At 46.9% G+C, this 15,177-nt stretch overlaps 1 protein-coding gene across 1 annotated transcript in view; it reads right to left on the bottom strand.

Annotated features, from left to right (window-relative positions):
- Positions 1–1,825: 1,825 nt before the first annotated feature.
- The window catches only part of QSOX1 (quiescin sulfhydryl oxidase 1), an 84,289-nt gene continuing 70,937 nt past the window's right edge, over positions 1,826–15,177 (bottom strand). Inside the window, exons 9-12 of the mRNA XM_083621597.1 lie at positions 12,465–12,581; positions 10,003–10,138; positions 8,074–8,250; positions 1,826–3,681 (exon numbers count right to left, since the gene is read on the bottom strand). Of these exons, the coding sequence (XP_083477723.1) occupies positions 2,858–3,681; positions 8,074–8,250; positions 10,003–10,138; positions 12,465–12,581 (1,254 nt within the window). The 3' untranslated portion in view covers positions 1,826–2,857. The remainder of the gene's footprint in view (positions 3,682–8,073; positions 8,251–10,002; positions 10,139–12,464; positions 12,582–15,177) is intronic.

Below are 15,177 nucleotides of genomic sequence, written 5' to 3'. Positions count from 1 at the left end.
GCACATTAGTTCCTTGAGATGCACACACACTGCTCCAAAGGTTTTGTATAATTTTAGCTAACGTATTATCCAGAAAGGGGTTAGATCAGTCCAGTCCCCACATCTAGTGAAAGCTAGTGATGATTTACCCCCTTCAGGTGTTTTGTCAGAATATCCCTCCTTTCCTAACTTTTTCCAAAGCATTTAGATGCCCTAACTGAACATAATGTAGCTGAATAAAATTGCCAGCATCTCTCTGGAGTCAAGAGAGGAACAAAGGAGAAGGGGCCAAGCCAAACACCAACAGGTAACAGGAGGAAGTCTCCCAGCAATGAACAAAAGCATTTAGATGCGTCTGGAAAAATAGGTCAGTCCCAATCATATTAATGCACATCTATGTAAGTGGGTTTCAAGTGTTCAAAGCATTTCACATACGTTAAGCACCTCAGTAATCCTGACCAGTTTTGTAAAACAGTATTACCATTCCCTAGCTGCAGGTGTGGGGTTGAGGTTTTGAGAAGATGGTTTGCTTAAGGCCAGCTTGTAAGTTCTGGACAGAGGCAAGATGTGAATCATGGACTTCCAAGCTCACCCCTCGCCACTGAAGCCACCATGCTACCCCAGGCCAATGGGGCTACTCAAAGGCAGGATGAGATGGTGCAAGGCCCTTGTGCAAAAAATGAGCAGCTTAACTTTCAAAGGAGAGCGGGGAGACAGCAATGAAAGGGAGTGGTGGCAGTAATGCAACCTGGGTTGGGGGGTTGGCGGATCGCGGATCTTTTGAGGAATGAGTCTTCTTCAATTATCTGCCTGTGCTTTATTTCAACATGGCTCTATTTCCATACTTCTCCAGAGCACAGCTACCTGCTATTCTCACCAGTAAGAAACTGCATATTTACCATGTCTTATTTGAAAACTAGATTCTATTTGAAAACTAGGTTCTATTATAGGGATGACGGTTCTGCTATTATTAACTTTGCTTCGTATTCTTAGTGAAGAGCCAGGCTCATTCACTTGTTACGTTTCCACTCTGGGTGTTAAAACCACCAATAATATACGTGTCAGGGATCTCTTCCAGTCTCTAAAACTGAAACCCAGCAGTTTTCCTCTGAATTCAGGAGCCTAAGCAGCTAAGTTGGAAAAGGCATGCTAGTTAGTTACCTAAAAGGGATGGCGTGGACCAGAACTGGCAGAGTCTGAGGAACTGGTCAGGAATGGTCTGTTCAGTCAACAGCCCTCCTATGTTTGAAGTCTCTTCCCTTCTGAACAAATGGAGATAGTTAATCTGCGTCTCAGGAACAGATTTGCACACACAAATCTTTTCTCTTTTATTGGCAAGGAAATCACAGGCTGCTGGGTGTTGATAGTGACAAGGGCGGCATGGAAGATAGGGGTGTCCCTTTGGGGTGAAGGTGAGGGTTGCACGTCACAAGCTGGCTTGGAAATAAGACGAAAGGGAGGTAGCGGGCAGGTTGGCTGGTGGGAAAACAGGCAAATGCTTGCTGTGAGGTTCTTTGGCGTGGGATCTGCACTCTCCATTGCTCAGCCATGACTGTTAGGAATAGCATCTGTGCCTGTTGCCATCCCCAGCACCCTTCCATTTCTTTACAACATCGTTCAAGTCCAAGACCGTTTGGGGCAGTTTTTAGCCTTTGCTCTCCTAATCCAGGGAGCAGGAGGTGGTGCCGCATGGGTGAGGCAGACAACAAGGCCTGACTATGCCCTACCGCCAGGCTCATAGCAAGGACTGCAGAAGAAGGAGACAAACCTTTAAAATGCCTGTGCCACTCATATATACCCAAAAGTACAGGTGAGGTTGTTGGTGGAGATAAGAGTTCTTACTCTCTTTTTTTTTAACAGATGCAAACATTGGCTTTATTGAAGGTAGTTTCACAATGGCTCAGAAGCTTTGGAATCCAGTTTAGTAAAAAGAAATCAAAGTATCTCCGGCGGGCTATCGTGGAACTGCGCTTCTACGCCTAAATTCAAGAAATCAGGACTGAGTTTTCTTCCAGGTAGGAAAGGGCTCAGATATACCTCAAGACACCAGGCACAAAAAGTTCAGCTTCGTATCCACAAAGTCCATCATGTCACTTTAACCTGGAACAAACCAGCTTTTACAAATTATACAGGTCTCCGATTCATATTTGAAAATAGTCATTTTGCCGCTGCTCCCAAACCATCCACATAAAAGCTCTGCAAGAACCTTGTTACACACTCTGATATTCTGAAGAAGGAATATGCTACATTTCCATGGTGGGGTCAGAATGTGTTCAGCTAAAGATCCCACAAGGCGAGGACATTTTTATTTTTTTAAGCCCATTCACTCCCCAGACAATCACACTATCCATACGTGGTCTGAAATGGAAGCCAACACCCCTTTCAACAACAAAGTCAACATGTTGCTCAACAATTCGTACTCCATTATAGATACAGAAATGAAACACCCACACACATACACACTGCGGAACTGGTGGCATAATGAGCACTTGCCGTGGGTGGTGTTCAACTAAGTTTTACTCAGAACAGACCCATTTAAATTAATGAACAGAACTAAGTCAAGCCCATTAATTTCAACAGGTTTAGTCTGAGCAAAACTTCAATTGAATACCACCCCTTACTTCCCTCCACACACAGGCTTGCCGATTCCTTACCTGCCGGTTGCCACTGTTGCACACTCAGTTGGGTCAAGCACCACACCACATATATGTGCTTTTACAACTGAGATACCTGCATGTTTTTTGCATTTGTGCATCCATAAACCAGAGTAGGAATTGTTGCTGAGGAACAAGCATCGTGGGCATGCAGCGCATGCGCACAAACACACACACACACCCCTTCTCCAACCCGCTATCTGCTGACGCTCTGCTTGTCTCTCTCAGGCTTGGAGGAAGCCTGGGCGGCCCTTGCGGTACCTCATGCGCATGCGGAAGAAAGTGTACATGCCCAACAGGCACATGGAGGAGAGGAAGTACAAGACAATGCACAAGCTGACGTCCAACCTGGAGAAGCCCGCCCCCAGGATGTGGAACCACTGGCTCCTCCTCTGAATGACCCCGCCCTCCTTCTCAGACTCCTCCATGATGCCCACGATGTGCTGGGCTCCCAAGCCCTTCTGCTGCAGGAGCCGCCAGGCGGCATCATAATCGAGAGACTGGTGGCCCCGGTCCTCCATCCGCACCAGCCCAACGTCCCTCTTACTGCGGCTGTTCCTGATGGCGGCCTGGCCTGCCATCTTCAGAGCCTTGCTCTTGAAGTGTTGCTCACTGAAGGTATCCAGATCGACAATGTTTTCCTCCAGCTCTTTGGTCTTGGTGTTCATCTTGACGATAGAGGGTTTGTGGGCCTCCAGGGAGCCTGACCGTTCAAAACCAGATTTCTTCCTTTCTGTCCTCTTCTTCTCTTCCTCAAAGGCCTCTCCATCTCCTCTGCCAGTCTCTTGTCCTCCTCCTCCTCCTTCCAGCTTCCTGTCAGCTTCGTAGTCTCTCTCCTCAACATCTCGGCCCTGTCTGACCCGAAGCCCTTTCTCAACTTTCAGGAAATCCAGGTAAATGTTGCCCCGCGAGAAATGACTCTTGAAGAATCTCAGGATGGCTCTCTCGTCCCACATCAGCTTTCCGTTGATGGTGATCTGGCATGACCAACACAAATCTTTGGGAGGCCACTGGATCTTGGGGAATTTGGGGTCCTCACTTGCAGTGCCTAAACAAGGAAGATAACAAGGGAAGTCTTAGATATTACCATCAGTGCATATTACCAGTAAACTATATTGGAAACTAGCAGTATCTATAAGCAATTTTGCTCTTAGGACAAAAGGAGGGCAGCAATTTTTGAAAATCAAATCATTAGCTGTCTAGGCTCTGCAGAAGAGTTTTTAAAACTATTTTAAGCTCAATTTTTTAAAGTTCATTGGAAACAATGCCAGAAATTATTCAGCAAATCATAGTACAATGACCACAATTCTATATGTGCACGTGAACAGTACCCCATAGTGCAATCCTAGCCATGTCTACTCAAAATCATCTAGATCAAGGGAAGTAATAGTGCCACTGTATTCTGCTCTGGTCAGACCTCACCTGGAGTACTGTGTCCAGTTCTGGGCACCACAGTTCAAGAAGGACACTGACAAACTGGAACGTGTCCATAGGAGGGCAACCAAAATGGTCAAAGGCCTGGAAACGATGCCTTATGAGGAACGGCTAAGGGAGCTGGGTTAAGGGGTGATATGATAGCCATGTTCAAATATATAAAAGGATGTCACATAGAGGGGGGAGAAAGGTTGTTTTCTGCTGCTCCAGAGAAGCGGACACGGAGCAATGGATCCAAACTACAAGAAAGAAGATTCCACCTAAACATTAGGAAGAACTTCCTAACAGTAAGAGCTGTTTGACAGTGGAATTTGCTGCCAAGGAGTGTGGTGGAGTCTCCTTCTTTGGAGGTCTTTAAGCAGAGGCTTGACAACCATATGTCAGGAGTGCTCTGATGGTGTTTCCTGCTTGGCAGGGGGTTGGACTCGATGGCTCTTGTGGTCTCTTCCAACTCTATGATTCTATGATTCTATGAAAATTAGGTACTATTCAGTTCATCAGGTCTTACTCCCAGGGAATTATGCACTGGATTGCAGTTTTAGTTATGAATGACGCACCTCATGTTTGCTTGATCACCAAGGACCACTGAGCCCAGTATTTTGTTTCCAGTCAGTCAAATGCCTCTGAAAACTCACAGGCACAGGGCATGCAGGAGATGGCCAGCCCTTGTCATTGGTCCCCACACAGCTGATATTCATAAGCAGACTGTGCATCCAGGTATACCAAGTCAGCATTTAAATCCTTAGCACAAACACTGCCAACACTGCCTAGGAGAGGCAGGGAATTTGCCTTCTAGGTGCGTCCAATTTTCTGAACCAAGTGGAAGGTTAGCGTGAAAGTATGGAGGCTGGTATGCTTTACATGCATTGCATGACTGTGTTACAAATCATATCCTAAATGTGGAATCCGTTGACAACTACAAAGGAACGCCAGCAGTCTGAAGGGAACGTCTGAGACTACGGTGTTACCGCAGTAGTGAATGTTGACAATGGCGATTTGCCCGTGTTCGCTGCGTTGTCTTTATATTTTTAGACAGATGTGCCTTTGCACTTGTTGACAGTCCCAGCATTTAGAAGATTAACCAAAACACGCAGCCACCGAATGCCGTGGTGAAATTCCGAAAAGGATTTAGCATGTTTCAAGTGGCTGTTACCTACGGTGGGCTTGAAGAAACAAATAGGTTTGGGAGGGGGGGTAGGAGAGAACCATATCAGATAAACAAACCTCAGAGGCATTGTGAGGCTGAAGTACATGCTTTAGAAAAAGGGAGATTATGTCCCAGGGGGAGGGAAGAGAAGGTATAAAAGCCCAAGAGGGACAAAGAAGGAATAATTCCTTTGATTCCTTGGCTGGGCCAATGTGCCCCTCCTCTCTGCCACAATCATCTGTCAAGAGGAATCACCCCCTCCTCCCCATGTCAAAGGAAACAGGCCCGGGGAACAAGGGATTGCATCTGTCTGCAAAAAACTGAACATGTGGGCAGCCGTCTCGGGAGGAGGGTCCTCCCAGGGCACGTGTCGGCCTTTAGAAACCCCCCGCAGCAGGAAAGGCAGAGAAGATTTAGTAGGTACATCGCCACCAGCTGCTTGTTCAAGGACTGCGGTTGGCCCGCATTTCTGCCTCACAACTGAACTTGTGCGTACGGCAGGGGGTTAACTACCGTATTAGTGATGCATTTGGCTGCATTACATTGCTTCAATCCCTCCCTTTCCAGGAGGCAGGCGGACAGCTCTCTCCAGAATGGTGGGTGGTAAGGCTGTCTTCTCTAAACTGCAAGGGCCTCCAGGCTGGTTAACACGCAGGGAGTTATAGGGACACCAGAACCAGAAATATGGCACGTTGCTGGGTGTCTTTTCCTCCAAAGCACGACAGAGTACAGGATCAAACTACTGAGAGAAAGAAAGGCTAATTTGCTTCCATCAATGAGGGGCGATTTATCTTAATTCAGGAACACTTTCTCCCTCAATCAGTCACTGACTGCAACACAACAGAGAAGATGAGGGTATCTTGTATCAAAAAAAATTGCTCCTTCTTTTTACTTTCTCCAGCTGCCCACTCCCCACTCTCTGAATCGTGGTCCAGTAATTGCAGCAAAGAATCTGGCCAGAAAAGGCCAGTGGCTTTAACAACCAAATCTGTGGGTGCAAGGTAGGTTTATAAAGCTACAGTCCAAATTTATCAGCACGTTCTGAACATAAATGTTCTTTCTGGAAAAGAAACTACTTAATACACTATCTATTTATGGGAAGTTCCCACCTTCAAAAGTTCTGAACCAGTCAGCTGCATTCAGGGTTCCCAAGTATATTATTTTTATTTACTTTATTTATTATATTTGCATTCCACCCTTTATCCATGGATCTCAGGGCAGTTCATGACATAAAAATACAATATAAAAAACACAGGGTAAATAATAAAATAAGAACAAAAACAAGCCAATAAACGCCCCCCAACTTATTTAGAAGTGTTAGATGTTAATCAACCAAAGACCTAGTTAAAAAGGAATGTTTTCGACTGGCGCCTAAAGGTGTGTGATGAAGGCACCAGCCAAACCTCTCTGAGGAGAGCATTCCACAAGTGGGGAGCCACCACAGAAAAGGCCCATCCTCATGTTGCCATCCTCTGGACCTCTTACAGAGGAGGCACACAAAGAAGGGTTCTGGTAGGTTCATATGGCAGTCCTTGAAGTATTGCGGTAAAGGAAAGCTACTCATCAAATGTGGAGACAGAGCAGCTTTTCTGTAACGCAGGAAACCTGCAGACTGTTGACTAGTTCATTTACTCTGAGGTAAGCTGTGGAAGATGGAATTCAACCAGAATACCGAGATTCTGAACATTCATAGGCTGAGCATTTTCAGACAGCCACTGTTTCTCAGTGCCCACTCAGGAGTGACTTAATGAAATAGCAGGTTTCTATTTCACGCGGGTGGCGCTGTGGGTTAAACCACAGAGCCTAGGACTTGCTGATCAAAAGGTCAGCGGTTCGAATCCCCGCAATGGGGTGAGCTCCCGTTGCTCCTGCCAACCTAGCAGTTAGAAAGCACGTCAAAGTGCAAGTAGATAAATAGGTACCGCTCCGGCGGGAAGGTAAACAGCGTTTCCGTGCACTGCTCTGGTTCGCCAGAAGCAGCTTAGTCATGCTGGCCACATGAGCTGGAAGCTGTACGCCGGCTCCCTCGGCCAATAAAGTGAGATGAGCGCCGCAACCCCAGAGTCGGTCACGACTGGACCTAATGGGTACCTTTACCAATTTCATTTTCAGGTTTCTATGCTTGTGAAACATGGCCCACTTATAAACGCCATCTTTAACTCCTCAAAAGATTCCATCAACAGTGTATCTGAAAAATGCTACACATCACTTTGGAAGACAGGCAAACTAATGCCAGTGTACTGGAAGAAGCAAAGATCACCAGTGTTGAAACAATGACTCTTCAACATCAACTTTGTTGGACTGGTCATGTTGTTTGGATGCCTGATTATTGTCTTTCAAAGCAACTACTCTATTCCGAACTTAAAAATGGAAAGCGTAATACTGGTGGTCAACAAAAGAGGTTTAAAGACTCTCTCAAGGCAAATCTTTAAAAATTTAGTATAAACACCGACAATTAGGAAACACTGGCCTGCGAGCGCTCCAGTTGGAGAACAGCCTTTACCAAAGGTGTCATGGGCTTTGAAGACACTCGAACTCAGGACACAAGGGAGAAATGTGCTATGAGGAAGGCACGCTTGGCAAACCCTCATTATGATCAACTCCCGCCCGGAAACCTATGTCCCCACCGTGGAAGAATGCGTGGATCCAGAACTGGCCTCCACAGTCACTTATGGACTCACTGTTAAGACCGTGTTCATGGAAGACAATTTTACTCGGCTATGAGGGATCACCAAAGAAGAAAGAATAATAATAATGAAATAGCAGGTTTCTGTTAGTCTGCCAATAGGGAGCACTCTTCCATGTTGCCCTGAGACAGACAGCAATCTACATGCAGCCAACCAACAGCAGTGCCCTTACCTGCCAAGCGAGCATTGACTCTGTTGTGTCTTGACCAAAGCCAGAGAATACTGCCATCTTTGTTCCTCACTTTGTTCATGGACTCTGCTGCCATGGCCTCGAAGTGGTCTGCGCACTGCCGGCAGCCAAAGAAGTAGTGGACGTACCCTCTCATTGTAGGGAGGACTTCTGGTGGTGCTGGGGGGAGAGAAGGGAGGGGAGGGGCAGACCCGTTAAAATGTGAGTGGGCAAAACACCCAGACCAACCACATGCACCTTGAGCCCTCTTGAGATGAATTCAGGTGCTGTTTGCTGAAAGTATTACTGTGTGGAGTAAAGTACCGTATTTTTCGCTCTATAGGACGCACCCGACCATAGGACGCAACTTGTTTTAGAGTGGGAGAACAAGGGGGGAAAAAATCTCCCCCTCTCTGCTCAGCGCCCCTTCAGTGAAGCGGCAGGAGAAATGGAGCCCCTTCCATTTCTCCTCCCGCTTCGGTGAAGGGGTGCTGCGCAGCTCTCCCTCTCTGCTGAAGCCAGGAGAGTCTTGCTCTCCCGGCTTCCGCAAAAGGAACCCGAAGCCTTTGGAGCGCAGCGCGAGGTCCCACTGCACTCCAAAGGCTTCAGGCGGCTATCCCTGAAGCCTGGAGAGCGAGAGGGGTCGGTGCGCACTGACCCCTCTCGCTCTCCAGGCTTCAGCAAAAGCAACTCGAAGCCTCTGGAGCGCGGAGGGAGCGCTCCCTTTGCGCTTCGGAGGCTTCGCGCTGCTATCGCTGAAGCCAAGGAGCCTGCATTCGCTCCATAGGCCGCACACACATTTCCCCTTAACTTTTGGAGGGGGGAAAGTGTGTCCTATAGAGCGAAAAATACGGTACTTCACTTCCATACCGTCCACGCTGTAAACTCTAGTCAAACCTAAATGTTTGCAAGCAAACCTCAGTTGCCCAACTGCAAAGTGTTGGGAGGAAAGGCCATTTTTTTCAAGGCGAAATAAGGAGATGCTTAATATTTCACTTGTGTACTACTTCTCCCCCCCGGCCCCCGACCGCTGGGGTTCTAGACAAACCTTTGCCAGAAGGAAAGTGGCTTTTTGGGGGGAGATTTAGTAACCTTTTCTGGTACTTCCGGGTTCGGCGCAATGCGCAATGTGCAATCCGAAAACGCACAACCTGAAGCGTCTGTAACCCGAGGTATGACTGTACAGCCGTATCTTGGTTGTCGAATGGCCAGGAACTCAGACGTTTTGGCTCCTGATTGATCAAAACCCGGAAGCGAGTCTTCCGGTTTGTGAATGTTCTTTTGGAACCTGAACATCCGACGGGCTTCCACAGCTTCTGATTGGCTGCAGGAGCTTCCTGCAGCCAATCAGAAGCCATAATTTGGAAGTTGAACGCTTTGGGAGTCGAACGGACTTCTGGAACGGATTCCGTTCAACTTCCAAGGTATGACTGTTTAACTGAATATGGGCAACGACACTCAATTTTAAATACTCATTTCATTGCTGTAATTTTTGGCAAAAGACCAGCCAACCAACAATGGGGCGGATGAAGAGACTCCCACGAGAGGTGATAGACTCTCCTTCCTTGGAGGTTTTTAAGCAGAGGTTGGCTGGCTATCTATCATGGATGCTGAGACCCCTGCAGTTCAGCGGGTTGGACTAGATGATCCTTGGATCCCTTCCAACTCTGTGATTTCTATGATTCTACGGACTGACCCAAGAGAAACCAAAGATAGCCAAGCCGGGGTGTGAATCCAGGCCTTCCACTGCCAAGTCCATTAGCCTAATACACTCCTACACATTGGCTGGGGGTTAGAGGGCAATACAGATGATAAACTGCCGTGTTGTATGTGTTGTATGTATGGGGGAAGAAAATGGTACCTGAATTCACCTGGACATGACTTGGGCTGTGGGTTTACTACAGACCATTGAGCAGGGGCTGCATTACTCACTGTGAGGTTGAGGGCTAAGCAGTGCTTCCTGCACCGTCAGGAGATGGAAGAGAGTCCAGAGGCCACATGGGAAACCTCTCTTGCTCCCTTGACACCCTACCCAGGTTGGATTCTCTGGCAGCCAGGCATTTGGAAGCTGAAAGGGAGAATGCAAAAACAAGGTGAATATTAGACATCTCTCTCTCTGTGAATATGTATAGGGAAGTTTTTAATGTTGTTCTGCTGTGCTTAATGTGTTTTGTTTGCTAGACGCCGCCCAGGTGGGTATCATATGAAGAAGAAGAAGAAGAAGAAGAAGAAGAAGAAGAAGAAGAAGAAGAAGAAGAAGAAGAAAGAGAGAGAGAGAGAGAACGCATATGTATGCATATGTGTGTACGCATATGTACACACACACACTAAAAAAAAATCCCATACTAAGATTATGCAAAACTAATACAGAACAAGGCAATCCGTGTCTTCTAATTCTAACCCATTATTGACCACTGACTAGCTCCTGGAAAAGAAATATTAGCTAAATCCTATGCAGGATTTAGAGACTGTTTTACATAATGCGTCCAATTTTGTCCCTCCCCTGATGGAAGGGCTCTTTGATCCAGCACAGGCTTTGGGAGAAGCACAATTTCTGCAGATTCTCCCTTCCCTCTACTCTACCCTGAATGAGGGGTAGCAGCTGTGGCACAAACCATCTCTCCCCTCTCACAGGTGCCTCTGCTGGATCAAAAAAAACCCCACCAGCAGAAGGACACAACTGGAAACAAACCAATGTTTATCTTCACCACGAATGATATATTCCATAGTTTCTAAAATAATTTTCAAAAATAATAAAGCCAACTTTGCCTGCCCCACACAATCCAAATGGAGGCTATGTTTAATTTTGAGGCTAACAAACTTAATTTAACATCCAATGTTTCAATAACCCCTTTTAAATAGGACAATCTATGGATCACAGAGAATATCTAAGCTAGCCATACGTTCATTGAGATTTTAAAAAGTTGCCCAGTGAATTTTAATCATGAGACCTGCTGCCCCAAAAAGTGATAAAGAGAAACATGAATTACATTGACAGTGTAGGTATACTTTAATCTATGACAGGCATAGGCAAACTCAGCCCTCCAGATGTTTTGGGACTACAATTCCCATCATCCCTGACCACTGGTCCTGTTAGTCCTAGGGATCATGGGAGTTGTAGTCCCAAAACATCTGGAGGGCCGAGTTTGCCTATGCCTAATCTATGAGGAAAGAGATACCACTTAGTGCTCATGGAATCGTAGTTAGAAGGGACCCTGAGGGTTATCTGGTCCAAACCCCTGCAATGCAGGAATCTCAACCTGTGGTCTCCCATCCAATTAGAAACCATATCGGACGCTGCTTAGCTTTGCAAATGTGTCAGCAGTTTTACTGCTGCACCACTACCAGTAGGTCATTTTTTCAAAAAAGCTAAATCTCTGGGAAGCTTCTAGATATGAGTTCCCCAAAGTGATGCCTATGGGCACCAATGCACCTCCCTCGACGCCCACCAAATTTGTCTATAACATTTCCCTCTCTCTTTTACCTTTGGTAGCAGCTAAGTTTAAATCAAAGTGATGTAAAAAAATGAACAATTAAATCTCCTTGATTGTAACCAGAAATAATAAGAAAAAGAGGTTGACAGAAATCCAGAATGCGGCAGCTAGACTGGTGACTGGGAGCGGCCACCAAGACCATATAACACCAGTCCTGAAAGACCTATATTGGCTCCCGGTACATTTCCGAGCACAATTCAAAGTGTTGGTGCTGGCCTTTAAAGCTCTAAATGGCCTTGGCCCAGTATACCTGAAGGAGCATCTCCACCCCCATCGTTCTGCCCAGACACTGAGGTCCAGCTCCGAGGGCCTTCTGGTGGTTTCCTCACTGTGAGAAGTGCGGTTTCAAGGAACCAGGCAGAGGGCCTTCTCGGTAGTGGTGCCCAGTCTGTGGAATGCCCTTCCATCAGATGTCAAGGAAATAAGCAACTTTCTGACTTTTAGAAGACATCTGAAGACAGCCCTGTTTAGGGAAGTTTTTATCTCTGATGTTTTATAATTTTTTATGTGCTGTAAGTCGTCCAGAGTGACTGGGGAAAACCAGCCAGATGGGCAGGGTATAAATAATAAAATATTATTATTTAAAAAAATAATTGAGCCATTTTGTGGTGGTGCCCACAGGTCCAAAGGGGTTGGGGCTATTCTAGATCCACATTCAAGCCACTCAGGGCAATGGTCAGGCCCAATGGATTTGAGCTCCAACCCCCCACCTAACCCACAGCATGAACTAAAGATACCTCAGAGCCTGCTCCCGGGGTATTCCATGGCAGACCCGGGGGTTTTTCCACAGCTTAGTGTGGACGAAGTTCCCAGAAGACAGAACATTTCAAAACCACCTGAGCAGAAAACAGAAGAGACCACCCATGCTTTTGAGGCAGAAGCAAGGCCAGTGAAATATACCTCATTTTTATTCCTCAGCGCTTCCTCCCACTCGCTCTTGGAAACGTTTGTCTTTGGCCTCAGCCAAAAGTCCAGGTTGCGAAGATAGTTCATGATCGGCAGGCGTCCAGGAAAGTACTGGTGTAAAGAAGAAAAATGCAGACAGAAAACAGGAAGGATAAGTGACAGAAGCCAACTAATGTCTACTTGTGGCAGGTGAAAATGAAGGGGGTGGCCACAGACCATGACGCTCCAGGGGCCAAAAGTGTATAATACCAATCATGTGGTAGTGCAGAATAAATAGTATGGGGAGAGAATTCAATTCTTGTGACGTCTTCTTTTTCACGGACAAAAAAATTGGATCAAACTTCCTCTATCCTCAGGTACAGAATTACCATATATGCACAGGTACAGAGGAGGAGTAGATTATTCATGAACAGTGGTACCTCTGGATATGAACGGGATCCGTTCTGTAGCCCCGTTCACATCCTGAAGCGAACGCAACCCGGGTCCGCACGTCTGCGATTGTGCGGGTTGCGCTTCGCCGCTTCCGCGCATGCGCGTGATGTCCTTCTGACTGTCTGCACATGCGTGAGCGGCGAAACCTGGAAGTAACGCATTCCGTTACTTCCGGGTTGCCGCGGAGCGCAACCTGAAAGCGCTCAACCTGAAGCAACTTCAACCCGAGGTATGACTGTAGTTTGCTTCAAGACGGCAATTCCTCTCAGGGGAAGTCTCTATAAGGCAAAAGGTAAAGGTAAAAGACCCCAGTCAAGGCAACTGTGGGGTTGCGGCACTTATCTCGCTTTTCAGGCTGAGGGAGCCGGCGTTTGTCCATAGACAGCATTCTGGGTCATGTGGCCAGCATGACTTAAATTGCTTCTGGCAGAATGGGACACTGTGACGGAAGCCAGAGCACACAGAAACGCCGTTTACCTTCCCACTGCAGCGATACCTACTTATCTACTTGCGCTGGCATGCTTTTGAACTGCTAGATTGGCGGATTTAAACTGCTGACCTTCTGATCAGCCAGCCCAAGAGGCTCAGTGGTTTAGACAACAGCGCCACCTGCGTCCCTAAAAGTCTCTATAGCTTTGCACTGAGAGTCAGGTCAATGCACCAGGTGACTGAAATGAACATATGAAGTGAGGCAAGTTCCTTTGCTTTTCCTGTTGTCATTCGTCTTCTTCAGGCATCTGGAGAGAAGGGAGGAGGTGGGTTATACATACAACCCCAGCCCCCAACATCCCTCCTGCACTGACTTCACTTCACACCCTCTTGTCTTCATTGGGGGTGGGGGGGAAGTCCCTGAAGGAGGTTTCTAAGTTTGTTAGGATGGACATGGACTGCTGTTTCAAAAACCTACGCTCCAACGAGCAAATCTAGCTTGGATCAATGGGACGTGTGGTCATGCCTAACAGTCATATTCCAGAAATTGACCAGAGCTTTGCCAGGTGTTAAAATGGAATCTCCCGAACAGTCGTCAGGAGTCCTCAGGCTCCATCTGCCTCCACATTATTTTCTCAGGCACGCACTCTTGGGTTGGGGCAACTGGCTAAAATGTTTTAAAATATTTTAAGCGGTTCTAATTTTGGTTCCTGGTGGTTATTTTAATTTGGGTATACAGTGGTACCTCGGGTTAAGTACTTAATTCGTTCCGGAGGTCCGTTCTTAACCTGAAACTGTTCTTAACCTGAGGTACCACTTTAGCTAATGGGGCTTCCTGCCGCCGCATTGCGATTTCTGTTCTCATCCTGAAGCAAAGTTCTTAACCTGAAGCACTATTTCTGGGTTAGTGGAGTCTGTAACCTGAAGCGTATGTAACCTGAAGCGTATGTAACCTGAGGTATCACTGTAACTGTAAACTGTTTATTACAGTGGTACCTCGGGTTACAGATGCTTCAGGTTACAGACTCCTATACTCAGAAATAGTACCTCGGGTTAAGAACTTTGCTTCAGGATGAGAACAGAAATCGTGCTCCGGCGGCGCGGTGGCAGCGGGAGGCCCCATTAGCTAAAGTGGTACCTCAGGTTAAGAACAGTTTCAGGTTAAGAACGGACCTCCAGAACGAATTAAGTTCTTAACCCGAGGTACCACTATTTTGTTATTACTGTTGTTGTTGGTGGTGTCTATTGGCTTGTTTGTTGCTCGTAGAGGATATTTTGTTTTTTACTGTTTGATGCTTTGTTGTGTTTTTGTACATGTTGTAAGCCGCCGAGTGGCTGGGGAACTGGCAGGATATAAATTTTGAAAAAAATTAATATTATTATTATATGCAGACCAAACAGCAGCAGTGCATTGGGAGATGGGAAATAAGAGTTCTTGTGACATCCTCCCAAAAGTGGGGGTGCTGTTTTCGGTGGGGTGGGGGGGAGGAGGGCGAAGATACAGAAGTCGGAGGAGCTCTGGGTTGGCGGCATCTGCGCCTGCAGTTTCTGCCACCCCAGAGCTCCCTTGACCTCGCTATGGTGCCTCCACTGGTACTCCAACCCCTCACTCACTGCTGCCGCTATCAATCCAGTCGCTTTGCATCCTCCTGGCAGGGGTCAAAAGTCTCTGTACGCCCATCTTCATGGCGAAGGAGCCCCAGGCTGCTTGCAGCTGCTATTTACGCCCAGTGTCAGATATTGCAGAGGTCCAGCTACTGAGCCCTGCCAGTCACAGCAGAGGTGACAGGCAATTTGACTCCACAGGTCAAAATCTTTCCAGTCCTGAGGATCTGGGGACCCCAGA

The sequence above is a fragment of the Podarcis filfolensis genome (genome assembly GCF_964270895.1).
Source record: "Podarcis filfolensis genome assembly, chromosome: 6".
In the NCBI taxonomy this organism is placed as follows: domain Eukaryota; kingdom Metazoa; phylum Chordata; class Lepidosauria; order Squamata; family Lacertidae; genus Podarcis; species Podarcis filfolensis.
The sequence above is the reverse complement of the archived record's forward strand: the minus strand, read 5'-3'. Positions and strand labels throughout refer to the sequence as shown.